Source organism: Astatotilapia calliptera, chromosome 10 (genome assembly GCF_900246225.1).
Source record: "Astatotilapia calliptera chromosome 10, fAstCal1.2, whole genome shotgun sequence".
NCBI classification, from domain to species: Eukaryota; Metazoa; Chordata; class Actinopteri; order Cichliformes; family Cichlidae; genus Astatotilapia; species Astatotilapia calliptera.
The window spans coordinates 521,245-546,750 of NC_039311.1; the positions used below are offsets into that span (position 1 = coordinate 521,245).

At 42.9% G+C, this 25,506-nt stretch overlaps 1 protein-coding gene across 1 annotated transcript; it reads right to left on the bottom strand.

Annotated features, from left to right (window-relative positions):
* Positions 1-1,273: 1,273 nt before the first annotated feature.
* On the bottom strand, positions 1,274-25,369 carry LOC113030575 (single-minded homolog 2-like). The gene is made up of 9 exons (XM_026182153.1): positions 25,323-25,369; positions 24,974-25,082; positions 17,024-17,109; positions 14,756-14,955; positions 14,344-14,450; positions 13,905-14,052; positions 13,673-13,826; positions 6,624-6,945; positions 1,274-2,381 (listed from the first exon to the last, which is right to left on the bottom strand). The coding sequence occupies exons 1-9, from the start codon at positions 25,365-25,367 to the stop codon at positions 1,693-1,695; spliced, it is 1,860 nt and encodes a 619-aa protein (XP_026037938.1). The 5' UTR covers positions 25,368-25,369; the 3' UTR covers positions 1,274-1,692.
* Between the last annotated feature and the right edge of the window lie 137 nt (positions 25,370-25,506).

The window sequence follows — 25,506 nt, forward strand, 5'->3', positions numbered from 1 at the left end:
TGTTGTCCTGTGCCTCCACTCTGCACCAGTCTTCAGCAAGCATAACACAACACAAGTCAAATTAATGAGAATACAGTGTAAAAAAAAGTCTGAATACTGTGTTTGAACAGGAAGGGCAGCAATGACCACTCACATTTGTGTTGAGGTGGCAACAGAATATCCACTGGAAAACTTAGTTTCACTTAAAAACGTCTTTAAATTTAGGAGCGCTGAACTTTGTTATGGACAGATTGTCAATGACCACATAAAGAAACAGGAAGAACTGATTTGAAAAAATGTTTTTTTTAAAAATAGCTTTATTAATGTAATTTTGATAAATTACAAATGTTACTGACATGCTGGTGTAAAGCAGGTTGATAGTGTGGTACAGTCTGGAATGAAAGTGTTTGGCTAAATTAGCAGTATGCAGTACAAAGTTAGCTCCGGTCAGTAACAGGTTAACTAAACACACCATCAGGAAACAGGAACAAACCAGTCTCTTTCCAAAGCTATACCAGTCCTTGTTTGAATAATATAATATTACAAACCCAGCTTATTACGCTTGACTTTAATTTGATTGCTTTCACAGAAAATTATTGTTTATAAAAAAAAAAAGTGCAAAGGATGAAAAAACACAAGCAGACAAACATTAATATTTAGGGTTAAAATGCTGAACACCAGAATACTTATAATAATAATTTTTGGCAAATGTTTTTAGGTTTTTGGTCGTCATTATTCAGCCTTAGAATGAGTGTTATCATAAACAAACCAACGTGATTCGATTTATATGAGTAAACCTAACCCTAACCCTGAAACAAGCCCCTGTTAGAAGACAGATGTTAACAGTGAAATCAAATATCAAGTCTTCTGATCTGTCACAGATTTGAGTTTTGATAGTGTTTCATCCTGTGTTGGTCGTTAACTTATCACATTTTGAGTTTTAACGAATAATTTCAGCTATGCAATAAATATATGAAAATTCACAACACGTCTGCTATGCAGTATTCATGGCAGCACAAGCAAACACAGCACAGCTAAAACACAGGCAGACTAAAAACATCAAACTTTACCAGTTTGACAACAAGTTCAAGAGTTACAGAAAATGAAGGTGAACAATGAAATGAGCTGAAGACTAAACTGTTCCCATGGAACCATGGCTGACTGTGACCTACACCCGTTTCCACACCTTGGCTCGTGTGATTAGGTAGGGGGTCCATTGCCCCTCTTGGGGGGGACACTCCCACAGGGCTTAAATCTGTGACTCTCCACAATTTGACCCTAGAACTGAAGAAGCTTCTCGGATGAGAGGTGAAACGTCTTCAAGCAACTTAAAGAAGTCCAGAGGCTTTTCTTTCCGAGCTCCGTAGACTACGATGACCTGGATGACTGAGGCTTCACAGACATGTTCCCATGGAAGTGACACATGGACAAACACACCTGCTATGAAATGACTGAAGTAACAGTAGTAATATTTGCATTTCAAATATTCTGATCACATGATTCAGACATTATTCCATCTTTAAGTCCTAAGTTTAGGTTACGATCAAATCATTCATTCATTTATTCAGTAGAAAGTAAATAAAATACTTTCAAACGCTGCATTACTACATATGCTTTACAGAAAAGTTCTAAACCTGTTTTAACATGATGTAATCAGCTGCAGTGTCAGAGCTATGTGTGCAGACACGGATAAAGCCTGCTTCTCTTTCTGGGTCACCTCTCATTCGTGATGATGACAGATGTGCCAGTGCGGTGTGGGGTCTCTCTGTGGCTCTCAGGAGATGAGCTGGAGCTGGGACTCTGGCTAGTACAGTTGTAAGACACCATCTCTTTACCTTGGTAACAATGGCCATCTGTTATATTGCTCAGTGAGGCAAAAGGGGAGGCCTTAATAGGACCAGGTTTGCCCAAGACTTGATGAAAGTTTAAAGACATATATGGAGCTCCTATACCTGTCAGCATTCTTGTGTCGTCTGCAGATCTGGACTGTGGCTCCGTGGCAGCTCCAAACTGCTGCTGGTCGTCAGCAGGTTGATGATATTCTGCAGCAATGTGACTGTAAGGGGTCTCCATCATACAGAGCATCTTCTTCTGCTCAAGCACTATCTGCACAGGGAGCGACTGGCCTATGCCATGCAACAAGCCACCATGCTCACCTTTACCAAGTACCAGGCTGCTGAGCACAGGGCAAGCCAGGGCCCTGTCACCTTTTGCATAATGTTGCATGTCCTGGTTTAAAGCTTTACTCCCCTTTGCGGCATGAGGCTGGGCATGTGGACAAACTTTGCTATGGACGAGTGTGTAATGTTCACAGAATTCGTCCTTTAGCCTGCTGTTTGAAAGATGGTTCATTCCACTGGGACAATCATCCTGGTACCTACGGTCAGCTGCCAGTACAGGCCCTATTAAAGAGAAGACATGTTCAGAAGTTGGCTTGCACCTTAATTAAAATGACATGAGCACTCTGCTGAATGGCTCCTAAGGAGTTTACAGTGTTATTCATAAGATGTCAGACTGTCAGTGTTTTAATGAATCCACCTATGATGTTATTGACAAATGCATGTTTTCCTGAGCTTGCATTCACTACTGCAGACTAAGCTTTAGTTTAACATTCTTCCATTCTGAAAACAACATGAATTGTGTGGATATGAATATGGACTTGCAAGTTAAACACCAGACTACAAAAAATGATTCTGTTGGCTTCAATATGGACTTCCTACTTGTGTTTGTGTAGTCTGGCATTTGTTCAGAACCAGAACTCCAGACCCTCAGTCCTCACTGGACCATTATATTTCAAACAGCTTGTGAAGCCCAACTCCTTTACCACTGCTTTCACCAGTTGCCTCTTCAGGAGAAACTTAACTGCTGTTTCCCTGTGTACAGATTGTTCTGCATAGAGCCAGCAAGCTATTTTGTGTTCTTGGGAGACCTGTTTGTGGGCACCTTTGCCATCAAGCTGCCTCTTCTAAGCCTGGACATGAAGGAAAAATACATACTTCTAGCTGCTGGGCTCACTCACCCGTCTTCCTGACCTCACAGCGCAGGCTTTTTCTTTTTGGAAAAAAAAGATCTGAATGACAAAATTCATCAACCACTGGGAGGTGGCACGAGCATTCTTTATCCCAAACGGTAGCACTTTAAACTGGTATAAGATATCATAAGCCACAAATGCTGACATCTCACAAACACGTTCTGTCAGTGGTACCTAACAGTACCCTTTCAAAAGATCAACCTTACGTACTTAGCCCTACCCACTTGGTCAATGCAGTCTTCCAGTATGGGGAAAGCATCTGAATTCGTGACATGACTGACCTTCCTAAAATTCACCTTCCAAAAATGATCTGATCATCTGCTGGTTATTAATATCTTGTTAAATGGCATGAGTCACTGTGAATTAGTCACCACCAGCACTGTGTGTGTGTGTGTGTGTGTGTGTGTGTGTGTCTGAGCATTTTAGTTCATGTTATTTGTTCAGTTAAATGTTTGCATGCTCTCTGTCTTTTGTTCATCTGTTCTGTGACAGAGGGGAGGTCAGATGAATTTGTGTAAATATCCCTCCTTAGCAGCTAACAGTACAGGTGAGCTCCACGCCCCATCTGCTGGCTCAATCACACCAATCTGGAGCATGTAAAGCACTTCCTCCTTCGCCACCTTCCATTTGTGAGGGGACAGATGATACATGTTGTTTGATTGGGACTGCCTCTCCCACATCCACATCATCAACAATCCTATCAGATATTCCAGGCACATCCTGAAATAGCTCAGAATAGCAGTCAACTACCTCCTGCCTCTGGAGCTGCTCTGGCCTCTGTGTTATATAGTCTGGCATTAACAACCTCAGACCCACATAGCAAGCAGGTCTGGCCCAGATTGGTGTCATGGCAGAGTGTATGTCAACCAGATGTGCGCCATGTCTGACAATGATGGCGCTATTTATGTTCCTTTTTTCCTATTTTAGTTAGAAAACCCAAATGCCATGTTGCAATACTATACTGTTATGGCAGCCAACGTTTCAAATGCAGATTTGACAGGTTTGTGAGTGTACACTTTATCCAAAACCTAGTGAGGGTTTACTCATGTTTGCCAGTGAGTGGCTGTAGCTCAGGAGGTAGAGCAGGTCACCTACTGATTGGAAGCTTATTGGTTCGATCCCTGGCTCCAACAAAGTCAACCATTATGTGAGCAAAAGGCTCATCCTCAACTGGAAAAAGTTGTAATGGTGTTACTGGGTTAGATACACTTGGCTCTTCGACAACCTGACAAACATGGCAGCGGCACCAAAATAATTTCATATCCTTCCACATACTAGGCCAATATAGGTGTTGGCTAAGTTTCTCCAAGGTTTTCTTTGCAGCCATGTGTCCAAACAATGACGCATGCACCAACTGCAAAACCTCCTGGCGACAACACTTTGGCAAAACGACTTGTTCTGTTGTGGCCCGGTCCTCATCAGCTGGCCTAGAAGGAGGCCTCCACTTCCTGAACAATGTGTCATTGTGAAAATAGTAACACTTTGGCACATCTTTAGCCTCCTGCACTTACTGCTGACCTCATAGCATGTTCCAGGGAAGGATTATTCTGCTGCTTCTGCACCAGAGACTCCCAATTCAGAGGGTCCTCCTCATGTTTTACTCACATGACCTGTTTATCTCTTCTGACAGCTGTGAAGAGCACCCATTCCTGGGTCATCACCTATACCACCACATGCTTTATTCCCATCAACAGATTGCACATCACAGCCATTCCAAGTGCTTAATAGGGAATCAGAGAGGTTAGTAAAAGGGTGGTTCACAGGGGGGCCACACATGCAGGAAAAACTTCAGGAAACTCCAGCTCTCTTGTCTTGGGGGAATCCACTGCGTAATCACTGACAGACAGAGCAACTTTAACCCAGGCCACATCATTGGCCATAATCAAATCGATAGATCTAAAGGAGAGATTTGTGACTCTGCTACATTACAAAGCCTGTAACCAGCTCAGATCTCAGGTAAAGCTTGTATACCTGCAGGATCTCATGACCCCTCCTACACCTCGCACAGTGGTGAACTGTGGGAGACAGTGGCCTCAGACATAAATCCATCATATCCCTGTAGTTCATTGAGAGACTCCCGAGCTATTGTTACAGACCTACCGGCCTGGTATTATTTTGCCTTCTTGGTAACCAGGGCACTGATTTTTCTTGTGACCTAATTTATGGCGCCAATAACAACGAGGCTCTGCAGGAGAATTCTGGCTCCTACTTTGGAATAGAGCTGATCCACTGGGCTGTTGTATCAAACTCTTTTCTTGTCCTGACGGGTGCCAGGTCCTGCTTCCACCCTGACCATATGGACCATCCTCACTCCTATCCTCATTAACTCTCCTCCTCCCCAGACTGACTCCCACCTTAAATCCATGGGCAACTTCATAACAATCGTCCAACTCTGTGGCCTCCGGGGGCTCACAACATCACATTCATTGAGATAAAAGTCAACCTCCCTGGGAGCACTCACTTTAAATTGCTCCAACAACATTAGGTCCTTCAACTTATGATGATGACCAAAAGCCTGAGATGAATTTATCCAACAATGCAAAGCAACTTCCTGTCTATGCCACATATCCAAATAAGACTCACTTGGTTGTCTCCCCAGCTCACGTCACTGCCTGCGGTAAGTTTACGGAACACCTACCATAAGAAGGCGTCATATTTCAAAAGTGGCATCTAGCGCTGCTACTGCTCTGAACCATCAAAGCCCACTTGTCTTCAGGCCACCCACTATCTATAGCAACTTTTTCAAACATCTCAAAAAACACATCAACAGCATCTTCATCAAATGAAGGCATAAAAACACGAGCTCTATTCAGATCGAATCTATCATCACCTTGGCTTCCTTAGCTTTGTTCACCTCTCATTTACCTAATCTCTCCAGGCAAGTCCCTTCCCTCTTTTAACTCTTTCCCTCCTTTTGCTCCATTATTTGCTGTCACTTTTCTCCTCCACCAATTTTCTACGTTGCCTTTGCTCTAACCGCACTTCTGGCCGCAAAACCTCCATTAGGTGCAGCGCAATTGCAGGTTTAGCCAGACCTTCCTCCAGCGAAACCTCCTCTTCTCCTGCCAGATCGATCAATTCATCCTTCTTCAACCTCCTGAACTGCTCGCTATGTCCACCTGTTCCTGATGTCCTCGTTTATAGCCACTATTTAAGGTAGCATCAGTCCTCGCTGGACCATTATATTTCAAACAGCTAGTGACGCCTGGCTCCTTTACCACTGTTTTTGCCACTTGCCTGTGAGAGAGAAACTTGCCCGGTTCCCTGTGTACAGATTGTATTGGAGAGACCCTTGCTAGAGAGCGATGAGCTATTGTGTTCTTGGGAGAACATCTTTGTGGAATTGAATTTTTTTTATCACTGTAAATAAAATCACTGAGCTGTAAAAGTGAGTCCTGCCTGCCCAGTGATCCTTGACGCCCAGGCTGCTTCCACCACAAATGGTTTAGTGTTAGGTCCCCACAGTGGCAATTCTACTGAGGTGGTTTTAACAGAAGTGGGGTTGGGTGAGAGTAGTTAAAATATGGTAAAACAAAATCTAGAATATGGAATGTCAGAATGAGATTTAATCATAGAAACCTAGACTATAAATCAAATTAAATAAAAACGTAACCTTTGTATTTGTTGGCTGCTGTGGAGTTGCTGATGTTCCATCCATCAGCCCCTTTACTATGCAGGGAGCCGATGATTTGTTGAGATAGCTGAGAGGAGGGAACTGAGCTGGGCAGCTGGCTCTGAACGTTCAGATGCTGATGATGGGATGGGTAATGGAGAGTCAGATTGTAAGTGGGGCTGCAGGACACCTGAACTCCTTCAGGTCTCAGGTTGGTTCTCGTCTCCTTGCAAGGGGTCATTGGGTACAGGGATCTGTCTTTCAACATCCCCTTTTGTGACGAGCAGTATGAGAGGTCCGGCTGGAAGAGGCGAGGAGCCTTCTGATGTTCATAAAAAATACAGGGATGGTTACTATCTTAGGATAACACTTTATTTCAGTATTTATCAAAGTAGCTCTGTAAGACAATAAAATATTTGATTATCTTTTTCCTACTAGATCCCTTGTAAGCCAAAAATGGTTTGAATTGTTCTTTGTTCACTGTAATCATCAGGGTCAAAGCTCTTCTGAGTAAAATTCAGCAGAAGCTTAAATGACATCTCAACTTATTCACTGTCGGTGGGTAAAACATTCTGTGTTAGTTCAGAAAGTATTCAGCACTTCATGTGCTTCAGTGTTTGTCATATTCTAAAACTGAATCCTTATTCTAAAAATTCATTTTTCATCTCAAGATTCTACACACAATACCCCATAATGACAACGTTAAAGAAATTGCTTCAAAGTCTTGCAAATTTAGTAAAATTAAAGAACAAAAACATAACACGTATATTATGTACCTGTTGTACATCTTGTTTCCACTGTTCATCTATCAAATGTTTCTACAACTTGATCAGAGTCTACTTGTGGTAAATTCAGTTGATTGGACATTACATGTAATTGGATTGGAAAGTACATGTAACACATTTTAATAGTTGGGATACAGATTTGAATATTTTCATGGGTACTGGACCACTGAACTTGCATTTCTTCACAACCTTAAAATCTCAACATGAATAATCACTTACATATATAATAAAAAAAACCAATTACATCAACAAAAAAATAAACAGAATACACCCCCAGCGGATGTGATTCAGCCCACATCTCAAAGTTGTGTGAGTCCAGCAATAAAATCTCTTCTTGTAGAATGTGCAAAGGAGCAGTGAAGTGCTACTCTGTCCTGGGACTTAAGTAGAATTTGTAAAGTTCATGGCTTGTCCAAAGAATTTCAGTTTCTTCTCAGATCAATCATCTCAACAAATCCTGGAGGGGTGGCTCGCCATCTTTGGACTGGTACACCCAAAAAACCTGAGAAAAGTAAACAACAAAACGGGTTCTCCTGAACCCTCAAATAGGCGAGGGTGCGGCGTCAGCACAACCAGAAGAATCCCAGCAATAATAAAACTCTCCTCCAACTAAACAACAGTTGCCTGGCAGCTTGTTTCCTCAGCAAAATCCGACTAAAGAGGCAACAACGTTTCTCACTCAGAGGACCTGACTTTTTTTCTCCCCCCTCTTCTTGATCTCCGTAGCTGCTTCAGGTAAAATGCAAGGAGGCAGTACTCCCAAACTGTATACTTTACAGACCATTGGGACATCATAAACACCGGCTCTTCAGTTATTTAAAAAATAATTTTACTTAATTAAACTTGATAATGAAAAAAAAGTCAACCTCAATGATAATGCACTGAAACCCTTAGTAACTAGGGTTACACCCACACCTGTCTATGTAAGGTCCCACAGTTGACAGTGCATGTCAGAGCACAAACCAAGCCATGAAGTCCAAGGAATTGTCTGTAGAACTCCAAGACAGGGTTGTACCGATGAGAGGGTCAGTCTGACAGAGCTCCGCTTGATCTGTGGAAAGAGGAGACCTTCCAGACAACCATTTCGGCGGCACTCCACCAATCAGGGCCTGTATGGTAGAGTGGTCAAGGTGGCCATTCCTCATTAAAAGGCCCATGACAGCTAACTTGGAGTTTTCTAAACAGCACTAGAAGATTGTCAGACCATAAGAAAAAACATTCTCTGGTCTGACACGACAAACACTGAACTTTCTAGTGTCATGTCTGGAGAAACCAGGCTCCGCTCATCACAAATCCGTACAGTGAAACTTGGTGACAGCATCATGTTCTGGGAATTCTTTTCATCACCAGGAACTGGAAGACTGTAATATAACCACTGTGTGGCATGCAGCCAGGAAGTGGACCCCAAAGCAGGACTTGTCATAAGACAAGACTTAAATTTATAACAACTGGCAACTGACAGAGCAACAAAAACAATAGTGGAGCAAAATGATCAGAAACTGGGACTAGAGGTAGGCACAAACCTGGGTTTCTAAATATGAGGAAAACGAAATGCAGAAATAATACCTAAAACTCCAAATGCTGGGTCCCAGTCCCAGGATCAAGACTGAGATTAGTCAAGGTTGAGGGAAAGATGAATGCAGCAGTGTACAGCAGTGAAGAGTTGCTGTAGCACAGCTGGTAAAGCAGGTCGCCTACTAATCAGAGGGTTGGTGGTTCAATTCCAGTCTGTATGCCAGACTAGGGCAAAATACTAACCCCAATTTAGAGTCTGAATGTGTGTGAATGTTAGGAGTACTGACATAGAAAAAAGTAATTGGGTAAATGGGTGATTAAGGCAAGTTGTGCTCGTAGTGGAAAAGTACAATATAAGAACCAGTCCAATTGTTATTTGCAAACATCCTTGATGCTTCAAGTACAGTCCCAATCAAAAGTTTAGGACCACTTGATAAATGGCAAAAACTCGTATTTTTAACATGGATCTTAGCAAGTTGTTAAGATCCAGCATTGCAAAATATGAGTTTTTGCCATTTTTCAAGTGGTCTTAAACTTTTGATCAATCCATCTCTAATAATGGGCTACATACAACAGACCTTTGAGGTGGCAGAAATTATGGCTTATTTGAGGAGTTTCATTCAGGTTTCAGAGCCCATCACAGCACAGAAACAGCTTTAGTGAAGGTTACAAATGATCTTCTTATGGCCTCTGACAGTGGACTCATCTCTGTGCTTGTGTTGCTAGACCTCAGTTTAGCACGATATTTTTTTTACATAGATTAGAGCAATTCAATTCTGTTCAGTTCAGTTTATTTTATATATTCCCAAATCACAACAGCAGCCGCCTCAAGGTGCTCTATATTGTAAAGTACTGACTATGTATTTATACACCACTCTGCATTTAATCATTATTTATTATTAATCTCTGGCTCGCTTCCACACTGTGCCTTTTATCCCATTTTCCTCCCATCATCCCTAACTGGTCGTTTCAGATAGCCACCCCTCTTTAAACCTTGTTCTACTTGTGGTTTCTTCCTTTTAAGAGTTTTTCCTTCCCACTGTCGCCAGGTCCTGGGTCATAAAGGTCATCTCATTGTTGTGGTTTTCTCTGTATTATTGTAGAATCTTAACCTTCCAGTATAAAGTGCCTTGAGGTTACTGTTGTTGTGATTTGGTTCTATATACATAAAAATGGATTTAAGGGAATTTAATAACCTGCCCCAGAGCTTCCAACACAGCAATAACCTTAAGCACACAGCCAAGATAACAAAGAAGTGTCTTTGGGACAACTATGTGAATGTCCTGAAGTGGCCCTGCCACTGCACAGACTTGAACCTGAGTGAACATCTCTGGAGAGATCTGAAAATGGCACCAATGCTCTGCATCCAACCTAATGGAGCTTGACAGGTCCTGCAAAGAAGAATGGAAGAAACTCCCGCAAAATAGGTTTGCCAGACTTGTTACATCTCAAAAAGATATGAGTGTGTCATTGCTGCCACAGGTGTTTCAACAAAGTACTGAGCAAAAGCTATGAATACTCTTGTTCATCTGAATCTTTATTTGTTTATTAATTAATTTCTATTTGTGTTATTTCAGTTATTACATTATATGTAGTATAGTATGATGATGTATAAGGCAAGACAGGCAAGACAAAAAATAATATAGAGGCTATATTTAAAAATAAATAAATAAATACAATAAAAATATAACAAAAAATCCTCCAAACATACAGCACCTGGAACACAAAAATTAGAAAATACTCGGCTACCTATAGTGAGAGAGCGAGAGAGAGAGAGAGAGAGAGAGAGAGAGAGAGAGAGAGAGAGAGAGAGTGTGTGTGTGTGTGTGTGTGTGTGTGTGTGTGTGTGTGTGTGTGTGTGTGTGTGTGTGTGTGTGTGTGTGTCTTTATCACACATATAGTTGATAATGAGGGTGGGAAGCTGTAGTGATGCCCCCAAAAACCTGGAAGGAGAAAGAGATGGAACCAGGACAACTGTGCCATCCACGGCCCCCAAGAGTACCAAAGACTCAATGCCAAACATTTTCCGTACATAGGCTGTGAATACTTGTACATGTTATGGTTTTGTTCTTTTTATTTTTAAGAAATCTGCAAAAATTCAAAGCAAATGTTTTGGACTTTGTCAAAATGGGGTATTGTGTGTATTTTTTGAGGTCAAAACTAATTTAATCCATTGCAGAATAAGGCTGTATCATGACAAAATGTGGAAGAAGTAGAATGCTTTCCAGATGGTAAATGGCCTGTATTTGTATAGCGCCTTATAGCGCCCTAAGGACCCCAAAGCGTCATCCTGTCATCCACCCATTCACACACTGGTGATGGCAGCTACATTGTAGCCACAGCCACCCTGGGGCACACTGACAGAGGCGAGGCTGCCGGACACTGGCACCACCGGGCCCTCTGACCACCACCAGTAGGCAACGGGTGAAGTGTCTTGCCCAAGGACACAACGACCGAGACTGTCCACTGTTGATATCCTCCTCTGCTCCCCTTCATGTGGGGTCCCACAGGGCTCCGATTTAACACCCTCACCCCAGCCCACCGCCTTTCACCCAGGGCAACTCCAGACTGAGACAGAGTCCAGCCCCTCTCAAAGAGACTGGTTCCAGAGCCCAAGCCATGCTTTGAGGTGAGCCCGACTATATCTAGTTGCTACCTCTCAACTTCACGCACTGACTCTGGCTCCCTCCCTGCAAGAGGGGACATTCCATGTTGGAACTGCTAGTCTTGGTAGCTACGGCATCTCCTGTGCATGATGGGCCAACAGGAGGATGGGCCCATGTTCCTTTTCGGGCTGTGCCCGGCCAAGCCTCATGGATTAAGGGCCAGCCACTAGACACTCAACCTCGGGCACCCTCCACAGGCCTGGCTCCAGGGCAGGGCACCAGTAACCATATTGCTGGCAGGGTGAACTGTTCCCTTGATCTTATACTCAGAGTGTTTTGAATAGTTCTTTATCTGGTCCTTCACCCAGGACCAATTTGCCATGGGAGACCGTACTGGGGGCAAAAGCCCCCCAACAACATAGCCGCCGGGATCCCTGGTACTCACAAACCCCTCCACCAAATCAAGGTAGCGATTCACAGAGGAGATTGGCAGACTGGGGTGGTGGTTCCCATCTTTGAGAAGGGGGACCCGAGGATGTGTTTCAACTATAGGGGAATCACAATCCTAACCCTCCCTGTAAAAGTCTTTGCCAGGGTGCTGGAAAAGAGAGTCCATCTCTTAGTCAAATCTCGGACACAGGAGGAACAATGCGGTTTTTGTCCTGGTCATGGAACACTGGACCAGCTCTTTGCCCTCTCAAGGATATCTGAGGGTGCATGGGAGTTTGCCCAAACAGTATACATGTGTTTTGTGGACTTGGAGAACTCATTTGACCATGTCCCTCAGAGTGTCCTATGGGAAATGCTGGAGTATGGGGTGTCTGGCCCAACAACTGTTGCAAGAGCTTGGTCCACATAGCTGGCATTAAGTCGGACCAACTTAGACGATGTACTCAGCCAGGCCTGCCCTTTGTCACAGATTATGTTCGCACTTTTTATGGACAGAATTTCTAGACGTAGCCAAGTGGCGGAAGGTTTTCATTTGGGTGCTCTCAGAATCTCATCTCTGCTTTTCGCAGATGATGTGGTTCTGTTGCTTCATCAGGTGATGGCCTCCAACTCGCACTGGAACAGGTGGAAGCTGACTGTGAAGCCGTGGGAATGAGAATCAGCACCTCCAAATCTGAGGCTAACGTCTTCAGTCAGAAAAGGATGGGTCAGGGAGGAGTTCCTGCCCCAATTGGAGAAGTTTAAGTATGTCAGGGTCTTCTCTTCTTAGGCTGCTGCTCCCACATTTCAGCCCTGGATAAGTGGAAGAAGATGGATGGATGGATGGATGGATGGATGGATAGATGGGAGAAGAAGAGCAGGAGATTGACAGATGGATTGGAGCTGCAACTGCACTGATGTGGCTATATCGGTCCATCGTGGTGAAGAGAGAGCTGAGTGTAAAAGCGAAGCTCTCAATTTACCGGTCGATTTACGTCTCTACCCTCACCTATGGTCACAAGCTGTAGGAAGTGACCGAAAGAATGAGTTCGTGGATAGAAGCGGCGGAAAGGCCTTCTCCAATGGGTGGGTGGCCCTGAGGAGTTCGGCCATCCGGCAGGGGCTCAGAATAGAGCTGCTGCTCCTCCACATCGAAAGGAGCCAGTTAAGGTGGTTCGGGCATCTGACAAGGATATCTCCTGGCCCCCTCTTGGGTGAGTCCCACTGGGAGGAGGCCGGGCAGCATGTCCCAGGACATGCTGGAGCGATTATATCTCTTGACTGGCCTGGGAATACCTTGGTTTTATCCCGGGCAAGCTGCAGGAGGTGGTCGGGGAGACGGAGGTCTGAGCTTCTCTGTTTAAGCTGCTGCCCCTGCCACCCGATAAGTGAAAGAAGATGTATGGATGTTCTATTTTTACGCTTGTATGAGCAGATATGTGTTGTTATTGTTTGTTTGTTTTTTACTGTGTCTTATATTTATTCTGCTGTAGACCACTTTGGTCCTTTCTGGTTGTTTTAAAGTGATTTAAAAGTAAAGTTGGTATGGTGGCTCACACAAACACAGTTTCCCTAGTTTTGTAGTTTGCAATATTAATATTTCTGTAATGAAACTGATATATTATTTTTTGCTATAAGAAAGGTGGGAAATATTTCATTTATTTCTATATTTCTCTGGAATCTTAATAATTTCTAGGTCACGTGGAAGTCCTACCTCAAGATAGGGAGCTTCTCTTAGTTTGGTCTTCATCTTGACTGCTTTGGTTCTGAATTGTCTGCTGTGGTCCAGAGAGGAAGTGAGACTTACACCACACTTAGTGACTTGACTCTGATCTTCAGATAACTGTAGTTCCTTGCTTTCAATGTCACTGTGTACAATAAAACAGGTATATAGTCTGCATTGTTTCATGCAGGTTTTACATTTTAGAAGGAGGCTGCTGACTCACGTGAGGACGTAGTTCACACTGACAATACAGTGAGGTCTGGATGAACGGCTGTTGTGGACAATGGTAGCGTAACTCTGCACCCATACCCAACCTCCATGCTTTGATAGCAAGCGGTAATACTTGGTGGTGACCTGACCCTTCACCAGCACTGTAGTAAACACAGAGATAAACTGGTCAAATCTCCCTATGTAATTATCTTTAGGTTAGTTCTTTTAATTTAGTTAGCATCTAAAATTATTATTTATTTGTCAGTAACCATGCACAACAACATTGTACCAGATTGAACTACTTTTCATCCTCAAGGCAAATACATACAACATTAATCAAGCTATAAATGCAAAATACAAATCAAAGACAATGTTTTAAACTCCTCACAAATGTTCACACATAAGTCACTCCATCCTCCCCCATAAATACCACTGAAAATATTTAAACTTACATAAATGATGAGCGTATCGTAGATGGAAAATGTCACAGGCATGAACGTGGTGGTAAAGAGTCTTGTCTATCAGGTCCTGAGGCTCGTAGCCTGTCAGCTCTGCCACCCTGACTCCCCAGAAAAGAATAACAGGTCAGGGCTGATTTGAACATTCATATGTGGAAGTGAATCATAATGTTCATTTAACAGCCCTAAAATGTTTTAAAATAGCTTTTTGTTAAGCTTATATACCAATATTTTTTTAAAGTGAATATCGTTTAAATTGCTTAATGTATTATACCTGCATTAATCCTTATTACTAGATTTATCTTTACGTTGCTCATTTATTGTGACGATGAGTTTTAACAGGTGACAGAATATCATAATGTCATGGTTTTCCTTTATCTACCCACCTTCTCAACATGTCTCCTACCTCATGTCCAAAAAGATGAGCTTGAAGTCCAGGCTGGCTCTGAACATGAACATGTTACTATGGAGTTTGATCTCAGTGATACCACTGGGAGGCAGGGAGTGTCCAACTGCTACCAGGCCCATAGTCTGATAGCATGATTCATAGAGCACCATGTCCACCATGTACTGACGCACTTTCAGGTAGCCACTGCAGTGGATGACCTGGGAAACAACGGTAGGAAACAAACGTCAATGCATTCAAAAGGAGCTGGGACTTTTCCAAATCAAACTTCATTGTTTAACCAAGTAGCACTTTATGAAACAACTTTTATAGGATTAAATTTTGACAGTTAAACTATCATTTAACAAACCATAATGTTCAAATCACAGTCACCCAGATTCCACTGTGAAATGCAGCTTTCGTATTTGCGTGCATTTCATGTGGATCACATGCTCCTTTTTGTCGGATCTGATCTGGGCTCTAGAGAGGATGCTCAAGAAATATGTGTGCCACAGATGCACTGATTGTGCCCCTTTTAAGTTAACTTCTCAGACATACAGTATCTCAAAAATGAAATGTGTTCATTTAACAATTTAAAAACAACCCTCCTGTGCCGCTCCAATAGTAGTAGTAATAATGGTAATAAATATTTAATATTTTCAATATTTTAATATGTAAATATTTCAATTTTACTTCTATATTACTATAATATAAATTTTATAATATTTTTATAAAATGTAATTATTCAAATTATCAGAATAATATTGAAGTATAGAATTACAGCTTTAATTTAAGGGGTTAAATAAAATGATACATGCACTGGTACTGAAATAGCACTTTAATATAGCACCTCATCTAAATACACAAAGTGCTGTCTTACTACAAGCCTTATTCACACACACACACACACACACACACACACACACACACACACACACACACACACACACACACACACACACACACACACACACACACACACACAGGAAAGTGCTTTTAACCTAACACATGCCTCCTCCACGACTCCTCCCGGCTGCATACCCTTGGGAACTATACTGGAACCCGAGTTGCCCTTGATGCATCCATTGCAGTGTAAATGAGTGTCAGAATGTTTGACATTCATGCACTCCTTACATAGAAAACAGCAGCTTTTTGAATTAATGAGTAAGCTTATAATTAACTGTTTGTTTAGCATTTACATGCATGTGGACATTGGAGCACTTCGCTCTCGCTCTGCAGGCCTACTTGTTGTTCCTAGAGTATTTAAAAGTAGAATGGGAGGCAGAGCCTTCAGTTTTCAGGCCCCTCTTCTGTGGAACCAGCTTCCAGTTTGGATTCAGGAGACAGACACTATCTCTACTTTCAAGATTAGGCTTCAAACTTTCCTCTTTGCTAAAGCATATAGTTAGGGCTGGACCAGGTGACCCTGAATCCTCCCTTAGTTATGCATGTTTCGTATTCACTCACCTTTTTCACTCACTATGTATTTATACATCACACTGCATTTAATAATTCAGTATCATTAATCTGGCTCTTTTCTGCAGCATGTCTTTTGTCCAGTCTCCCTCCCCTTGCCTCCAACTGGTAGATGGCTGCCTCCCTAAGCCTGGTTCTACTGGAGGCCTCTTCCTGTTAAAATTGAGGTTTTCATTCCTACTGTTACCAGGTGCTTGCTCATAGAGACAAAATAGGACAAAAAGTGTGCTTTAAAGTTCCCTGGAGCTTGTGTGCTATAGCATACTACAAAAGCAATCCAAGAGTTTTGCAAGGCAAGAAAATTGAATATATGTTAATGGAAAGTAAGTCATCTGATTTCAAGCAAAAAGAGCATTGCTTTCAATAAGTTCAGATGAAACTGAAGGCAGAGAGACCCACAAACAAAAAGCCAATGAAGGCAGCTGGAGTAAAAACCTGACAGAGTATCTCAAGGGACTAGACAGAGCATTTATTGATGTACATGCGGACATGGGTTTTCATCCAAGCATTAAAGACACAAACACACAATGTGTGCGGTGTGTCTGTGAACAATCTATACACTGAACTGTATTCAAAACACCATGAACATCCAAGTCAGTTAGTCAATCAGTAAATCTATTACAAAGGACGGGGGTCTTTGTTTTTCGTTAAAAAAAAAAATGCTAAAAAAAGGACTGGAAAATCATCAATAGGAAAAGGGAAATTTATTTTCATGTCACAAAGGAACCAAGATAGGAAGAAATTAGAAACAAACGCACCCACTGAACTTTGGTGTCCTTGTTGGCAGATTTGTCATCCACTGGCTTTACATACCTTATATCCTCCACATGTCAGCCCTGCATTTCGTTTGGCAAGAACACACTTCATCCTCAAGAAGAAGGACCGCTCAATTTCATACTCTGTCAAGAAACAGACAAAAAATAGTTCAGAGGCATTACGCATGTTATATTATTTATATTATGTTCCATTTTTAACACTTCTTCAACAACTTCCATTTCTCACCCGGTTGCCACTGCACAACCTTACCATAATCCTGTCCAAAAGCTCTGGGACAAGAGTTTCTTAGGAGTACAGTACAGTAAAAAATTGGGGTGGGGGTGGAATGCTCTTACGAAAGCTTTCTTTGTCTTTAAGCAGTTTACAGGAATAGTGTCCAGGCTTGCAGGTTTGTGGAAAGACATCCAAAGCTGGTGAATGGTGGCTACTTTGTGTTCCATTCTCGATCACACTGCTTCAGTAATACTGAAGTCCGGGATCTGGAGAGGCCAATCCATAGCTGGTGGTCTTTCGTTGTCTTTTTCTTTTCATGTATGCTTTTACTGTATTGGCAAGATTTCTGGAATCATTTTCATGCTAAAAAAGAAACCTCTTGCCAATCAGGTGCTTTCCAGAAGGTATTGAATTGCATTGTGGATCTAAATTCAAGCATTTGGTGTATCTTTTGTGTTCATAATACCATTAACTATAACAAGATCCTTAACACCACTGGCTGTACCCCCAAAACCATGACTGAGTCCCCACCGTGTTTATAAATGGCTGCAGATAATCACTGTTTTACTTATTTTCCTTTGTCCTCTGTAGATTCTGACAATGATTTGAACTAGAAATTTCAAATGTAGACTCATTACTCTGTAAGATTTGTTGCCACAGAGCCCAGGCGTTGCCGATTTGCAAAAGTAAAAACTAACAACTTGATTACCCCACATACATATTTTATGAGGGTTTTTTTTTACTCAGAAGTACCACTGCAGGACTTGGTTGTGCATTAGCAACAAAAAGTTTAATTTGAGCCTGAGAGGGTTAAGAATGGCTTCTTGACAGCCAGACTTGCACTGAGATTATTTCTGGTGCGACTTCAACAAATAGTAGATGGATCAAGTGAAGGGGCAGATACATATCTCAGGTCGCATGTCAAGTCTTCACTGGATTTTTTTCTGTTTCATAAAGACAGAAATTTGACCCATTTTCATCTCCTGTACACTTTTGTTTTGTCTTCTACTTGTCCAGTTATCTCATTGTTTTAGGATATATGACACAGCATGCTGAGATATACCAAGTTAATAGCTAATAGCTCTTTGTGAATTGTATGGTTACATTGTAACTTTGGTTCTCTGAGTAAGAGACTATATCTATTCTTTTACATATTCCATATGCATGGGAAATGAATGGGAAGGAAGTACCCGAAAATATATATGCCTGCTGCATGATATCTACAACCCAGTGAGACAGTCTGGCCTTTGACAAGCGTCTACCAGGACTCCAAAGTTAAAACAGGTAAAAAGCTGATCAGTCTTCCTAATGGTCTGAGTGCACCTAATATACTCTGTCAAGACTCAGACAGAGCACAGAGCAGCCTGGCACAGGCTGTCTTCTGTCCTGAGTTGGCCTGTAGGGTTGGTACGGAGGATAAACCCTGCTGCTTCCAGTAAAAACCTGCAACAGTCTTTATGGACTAATCACTAATCCTTCTGGAAAATGTTATGTCTATCAGAACAGCTGTTTTGAGGGAAATTCAGTTCAAATCAGCATCCTTGAGGCTTGAAGGCAGGTTGGTGAAGTGCACAAAGGTCTGAATCCAAATCCCATAGGGGAAGTGGGGATCTAGACTGGTGAATTGTCGCCCTCTGGGTACCTTTTAAAACTGGGAGCTGATTCATTACCACTGAGTGGAAATGAATCACCTCTGATTCACTCCGGATGAGTGATCATATTGGTCACTCAGCTGGAGGTGAGTGACCAATATAATCTGTCTTGATCAATGCCACAATACCTCGCAGGGTAACTGCTGATTTGCACGCCTCCAGTTAGGATTGCAAGAACTGCAGGATGATCTCCACTGTAGCCTCATGGTTGGCCATCTGGTGGGCCATGCATCAGGAGCCAAACAGTCCCCAGTGATACAAGTAGGCAGTCCTAGTGGGTTCTTGCATAGACTCTTGCATAGTTTGTACCACCAGTTCTGGTAGCCACAAGGCAAGGAGCCTTTTCCTCAGGGGCCACACATCAGTCTGTGGGAAAGGGGAGAATAGTGTTCCATTCACCTAAGACAGGAGTTTCCTTCAAACCAGGAGCTGGCTTGTCACAACCTGGTTGCCAGCTTGCAGAGGATGTTAGAGTCTAGGCCCCCTTCCTGTTGATGTAGGCTGCTGTGACTGTAGTTACTGTGCTGTCTGTACTGATGATGACATGATAGCCTCCCAGTCTTAGCAGGAACTGCTGGAGTGCAAGGAACAGAGCCATTAGCTCCAACACATTTATATCCAACACATAACCCTGCTCTAATTTGAGAGTACCTTCAAAAGTGGAGAGCTCAGTGGAGCCTCTGTGGCACCAAAGTCCCTGCCTGATGAGACTGCTGTGGGCAAAGGCCCAAACTCAGAAGGCATTGCTGAACATGCCATGAGGCCCATGAGGCAAAGAGCATTCCCCAGCTGACCCAAAAGTGTAGCCTGAAGAGGGCGAGCCAATGTCTGAGTGGCCCTGTTGGAGTCCAGAGTCATACCTAGAAAAGTTGTGACCTGGGATGGGTGGAGCTTGCTCTTTTGGTAGTTCAGAAGCCAACCCACAGGCTGGACATGTTCTAAGAGCACAACTACATGGCTGCAAGACTATTGTTCTGAGACTGCACAGACCAGCCAGTCATCCAGATAATTCAAAATTCTGAGACCTCACAAACTCATAGGTGCAGGAGTAGTTGTTACAGGGACTCTGTGTGAGAACTGTCCATGGTATCCAAGAATCACAGTGGACATCGTCCATGGTTTGTCCCTAAAGCCAACTGTGCTGCCCTCTGCTGACCTGGTGGCACAGTGAGACTGTATGGAGAGTTCAAGGCCACTCTCAACACACAGCTCTGCATGGATAAGTACCCAGTTCCACACATTGAGGACCTGTTTGCATCCCTTGCAGTAAGTTAGACTTATCAAATGCCTAACTATAGATTGATGTAGAAGAGAATTCAAAGAAGCAGTTGACAGTTTACAGTGCTTTGAGGTTCTCGAAAAGCGCTATATAAATGCAATCCATTATTATTATTATTATTACTCAAAAAGAGCTATTCTGCTTTAATTGTTTCCCCTTTGGGATAACATCATCACCAGGCTTATTTCAAAAGGCTATGGACCAAGTGCTTTTTGAACTACCATACACTCATTGTTACCTGAACAATGATGCTAAGCTATTATGTACATTTCATTCCTGACAGTGGCTACACTGTCCTGAATGAATTGCTCAATAAAGAGAAGAAATGACAGTAGACATCATACAGATACAGAGAAACTGGCAACTCATTGGTAGAAAAGCTTGCTGCTGCATTTGAGAATGATAGATAAAGAAAGAACCTGGCATCCCAGTGCCAGAAGGGTTCATTACAGTGAACCCTTCTGGCACTGGGATGCCAGGTTCTTTCTATATCCATCATTCGTAAACTGCAGCAGCAAACTTCCTACCACAGAGCTGCCACTTTCTCTGCACAGATGTTTAAAAAAAAAAAAAAAGGCACCGGGTTACCAGTTCCCCTTCTCTCTATCCCTCCTTTGGGAAATGCAGCATGCTTTTTGGCACCAGAATGCCAGGTTCTCTTCCCTCATTCGCAAGCGCAGCAGCAAGCTCCTCTCCCAACGAGTTGCCAGTTTCTCTGCATCTGCTCTCCCCCCGCTTCAGGACACCTACACCAGGAGATGCCGGACTAGAGCAGCGCAGATACTGAAGGACCCGTCCCATCCTGGCAACAAACTGTTCCAACTTCTGCAATCTGGTAGAAGGTTCCGCATCTTCCGGGCAAGGACAGAGAGACTCAAGAGGAGCTTCTATCCCCAAGCCATCCGTGCCCTAAACACACACACCCGCCCTCTCACATCATCTATAACTGACTGAGACAGGACTCTTCCAGACACTAAACCAAGGCACAATGTACATTTCAATTCCTTTAATTTTAAATATGTTTATATTGTCTATCCTGTAAAATAGTCAGATATCTATTCATATTAATGTACAGAATTCACCTGCTTGCTGCTACTACTGCACATTCACCCAGTACATATACTATATGTGTGTATATATATATATATATATATAATGTTCTTCCTCTACACCCCCCCCCCCCCCCCCCAATTTTTGCACATGTCGAGGAGCGTGTCAGGCTACATTTCACTGTGTGTTATACTTGTATAACTATGCATGTGACAAATAATAAAGAACCTTGAACCTCTATAGTTGCAAAAAGCAGCACCGAACCCTTTTAGCACTGGGATGCCAGCTTCTTTCTATATCCATCATTCACAAAATGCAGCAGCATGCTTTATAGCACTAGGATGCCAGGTTCTCTTTCTCTATCCCTCCTTTGCAAACAAAGCAGAATGCTTTTGACATCAGGATGTCTGGTTCTCTTCACGTATTTGCAAATGCAGCAGCAAGCTTTTGGCACCGGGATGCCAGGTTCTCTTTCTCTGTCCCTCATATGCAGCAATAAGCTTCTCTGCAGCTATCACTGCAAAAAGCAGCAGGGAACCCTTCTGCCTTCAGGATGTCAGTTGTCTGCCATCTGTCGTTTGCACAAAACAAAAACAAAAAACTTCCTGATACCAGGATGCCAAGTTCTCATACCAGTTTTTTGCTCTACTGTCCCCCCTTTGCAATTAGAAGTAGCAACATTTTCTGGCTCCGGGATGCCAGTTCCTCTTCACTCTATCCCTCTGTCACAAATGTAGCAGCAAGCTTTCCTTTCTGGGATGCCAGCTTCCCTGCATCTATCAATCTTTCACAAAATCTAACAGTGCACATTCCTGGCACCGGGTGCCCAGTCTCCTTCACCATATCAGTCATTTGCAAACACAGCAGTAAACATTCCTCACACCAGGATGACAGTTTCTCCGTTTTGTTCCCTCCTGTGCAGAATGCAGCAGCAAACCCTTGTGGCACCGGGATGCCGGGTTCTGTCCTCTATTGCTCCTTTTAAGAGATCTGAACTCCACCATATGCATAATTCCTCAAGGCGTCCCTTTTGAAATCGGCACAGTAGTTATTGCTACCTTACCCAAAGCAAATTAACCAGCCAGGCATCCCCTCTCCATCTTCTGCCCCAAGACAAGCTCACTTAAGTGTTTATGACCCCTCAAGTCATTACTTCAAGTCTCAAAATCCCAGCATACATCACTGTTAGAGCTTCAGTTCCGAGTCAAGTCATGTTGCTACATGATGAAGGGTTCCCCTTAATCATCTATCAAGGTCTTTCGTAATTTTGAAATTCCTTTGATCTCTTCTCCTGCAATTTCTTCCTAATTTTTCGAGCTCATCCGCTCCACTCTATGGAATCCTCCACCACCTTATTGAGGCCATGGGCTACTTATCTTCGCTAGCCTGACTACCAGTTATATTACTGCAGAGGTCTTTGACCTTTGTAAAGCACAGTTATTACTGCTTTTAGGGGATGCCTTCTTTGGGGATCTGCCATGCCCAGGAGCCGCGGCCAGTCCCCTCCGAGGCCTTCCCCAAACTGCAGCTCAATTCATGTTTAAGCCATTCACCTTTGTCTACTAAATTCAATTCAATTTTATTCAATTTTATTTATATAGCGCCAAATCACAACAAAAGTCGCCTCGAGGCACTTCATAGGTACAGAGAAAAATCCAACAATCATATGACCCCCTATGAGCAAGCACTTTGGCGACAGTGGGAAGGAAAAACTCCCTTTTAACAGGGAGAAACCTCCTCGGGGAGGGGCAGCCATCTGCTGCGACCGGTTGGGGTGAGAGAAGGAAAACAGGATGAAAGACATGCTGTGGAAGAAAGACAGAGGTTAATAACAGATATGATTCAATGCAGAGAGGTCTATTAACACATAGTGAGTGAAAAAGGTGACTGGAAAGGAAAAACTCAATGCATCATGGGAATCCCCGGCAGCCTACGTCTATTGCAGCATAACTAAGGGAGGATTCAGGGTCACCTGGTCCAGCCCTAACTATATGCTTTAGCAAAAAGGAAAGTTTGAAGCCTAATCTTGAAAGTAGAGATAGTGTCTGTCTCCTGAATCCAAACTGGAAGCTGGTTCCACAGAAGAGGGGCCTGAAAACTGAAGGCTCTGCCTCCCATTCTACTTTTAAATACTCTAGGAACAACAAGTAGGCCTGCAGAGCGAGAGCCAAGTGCTCTAATAGGGTGATATGGTACTACAAGGTCATTAAGATAAGATGGGGCCTGATTATTTAAGACCTTGTATGTGAGGAGCAGGATTTTGAATTCAATTCTGGATTTAACAGGAAGCCAAAACAGGAGAAATCTGCTCTCTCTTTCTAGTCCCTGTCAGGACTCTTGCTGCAGCATTTTGGATTAGCTGAAGGCTTTTCAGCGAGTTTTTAGGACTTCCTGATAATAATGAATTACAGTCGTCCAGCCTGGAAGTAATAAATGCATGAACTAGTTTTTCAGCGTCACTCTGAGACAGTATATTTCTAACTTTAGAGATGTTGCGCAAATGGAAGAAAGCAGTCTTACATATTTGTTTAATATGTGCATTGAAGGACATGTCCTGGTCAAAAATGACTCCACGGTTCCTCACAGTGTTACTGGAGGCCAAAGTAATGCCATCCAGAGTAAGAATCTGGTTAGATACCATATTTCTAAGATTTGGTCACATGGCAAGTGGATGTTTACCACAAGTTGGTGCAGTAAGACAGAGGAGCTGCCACACAAATATATCACCCCAATGTGGCGAGTGTGCTAAATAATTGAGATGAGTTGGGGCTGGAGGTACTAAATTCACCTATTCCACTATTTCAGCCCTATTAGGGCTGGCTGGCTGGCAATTCCTGGTGGTTTGTTCTGAACTTTGCGATGCCAACAAGGCCCTTGACTGACTTCATCTGAAAGGTTACCCCAGACCTGGTCCAGTGGATGGAGCAGTGCAAAATGCCTTTCTTGAAGGTGAAGAAGGCTCTCTGTGGGGAACCACTGCTCCACACACCAAACCTTTCCCTCTCTTTTATCCTGCAGACTAACACCTAAAGCAGAGGCCTGCCGTCAGCAGATAAGGGGCGGTCAACTGCCCAGTTGTGTACATCAGCTGGAAACTGTCAGAACTAGAAACCTGGTATAGTACTGTTGAAAAAGAGGGCTTGGCAATCTGGTGGGCGGCACACTCTCTTTGTTATTACCTCCTGAGATGCCCATTCACCCTATGCTGGATTGTACCCCACTGCAGTGGCTCTGTTGCATGAGAGATGCCAACACCCAGATCACCCAGTGGATTTTGAAACTTCAGCCTTTTAAATTCAAGGTGGTCCATAGGCTGGGGACTCAGGTAGTTGTAGCTGATTTCCTTTCACAGGAGGCAGAGTTGGCTTGTACACACAATCCGAACATGGGGCACATTTTCTTAATTCTATGTTGTTGTTTTCAAATTCTATGTTGTTGTACTTTTTCAACATGTTCAAAATAAAGATTCAATCAATCAGTCAATCAATCAATCAATGAACTCTGCAAACATGGGCATATATTATAAATTTTTAAAATATCTTTTGTATGTATATCACATCATAACATCATTGTAGTAGGAGGGGTGTTACAGATGGTGCCAAGGGAGGCTGGCCAACACAGACGGTTCTAATCATGCATCCCATACTTCAGTAGCACACCGCAACCGGAGGAGAGACAAGAGGAGCAGCCAGGCATGGACAGCATCGAAGAACAAACAGTTAATTCACTTCAAGAATAAAATATCAACTACCACTGTGTGGCACACAATGGAGAAATAAGGTCTTTAAGTACCTGGCAAGAAATGTTGCTGTGGGGCCTGGCGGAGACTCAGCACTGCTGTCATCTCATCATGGTCTGATGGGTGGATGTACTCAAATATACTGTTTCCTGTTAGCTCCACCTGTGGCACACACATTTGGAACATTTAGTGATTAGTTGCACAAATGCATTAAATTCATATAGAAACAAAAGAGTGTTCTATTTATGCCATGTCTGAAGTGTGTTGAAAACTCAGTTGTTACATGACACATGCTTCTATGTTACTTATACATTTTTCTCCAGATTGTTTGGTTCAGAAAATCTAAACTTATTCCTGGGTATACTAGTCCACATGAGAGAGTGCTGAGGTGGATTGTCTTACCTGTGACAGACCAAGGTGCACTGATGCCGTTTCTGATATGTACATGATTTTTCCATCTGATGCAACAACAAAAACAAACCCATCTAGAGTCTGAGGGAGAGAGCAACAATGAAGGTACTATTAACAACAAGTTATGTTGACGATAACTACTAGACCTGCCCTGAGGTCTAGTAGGACATGCATA

What these genes read in the sequence shown, in the direction of transcription:
- LOC113030575 (XM_026182153.1), bottom strand. Translation starts at nt 25,367, where the DNA reads ATGTACATATCAGAAACGGCATCAGTGCACCTTGGTCTGTCACAG. An exon ending in TGACATGTGGAGGATATAAG is followed by an intron (nt 14,956 to 17,023) that starts GTATGTAAAGCC and finishes GTTGTTTCCCAG; the next exon opens with GTCATCCACTGCAGTGGCTA. An exon ending in AGTGTGAACTACGTCCTCAC is followed by an intron (nt 13,827 to 13,904) that starts GTGAGTCAGCAG and finishes TATTGTACACAG; the next exon opens with TGACATTGAAAGCAAGGAAC.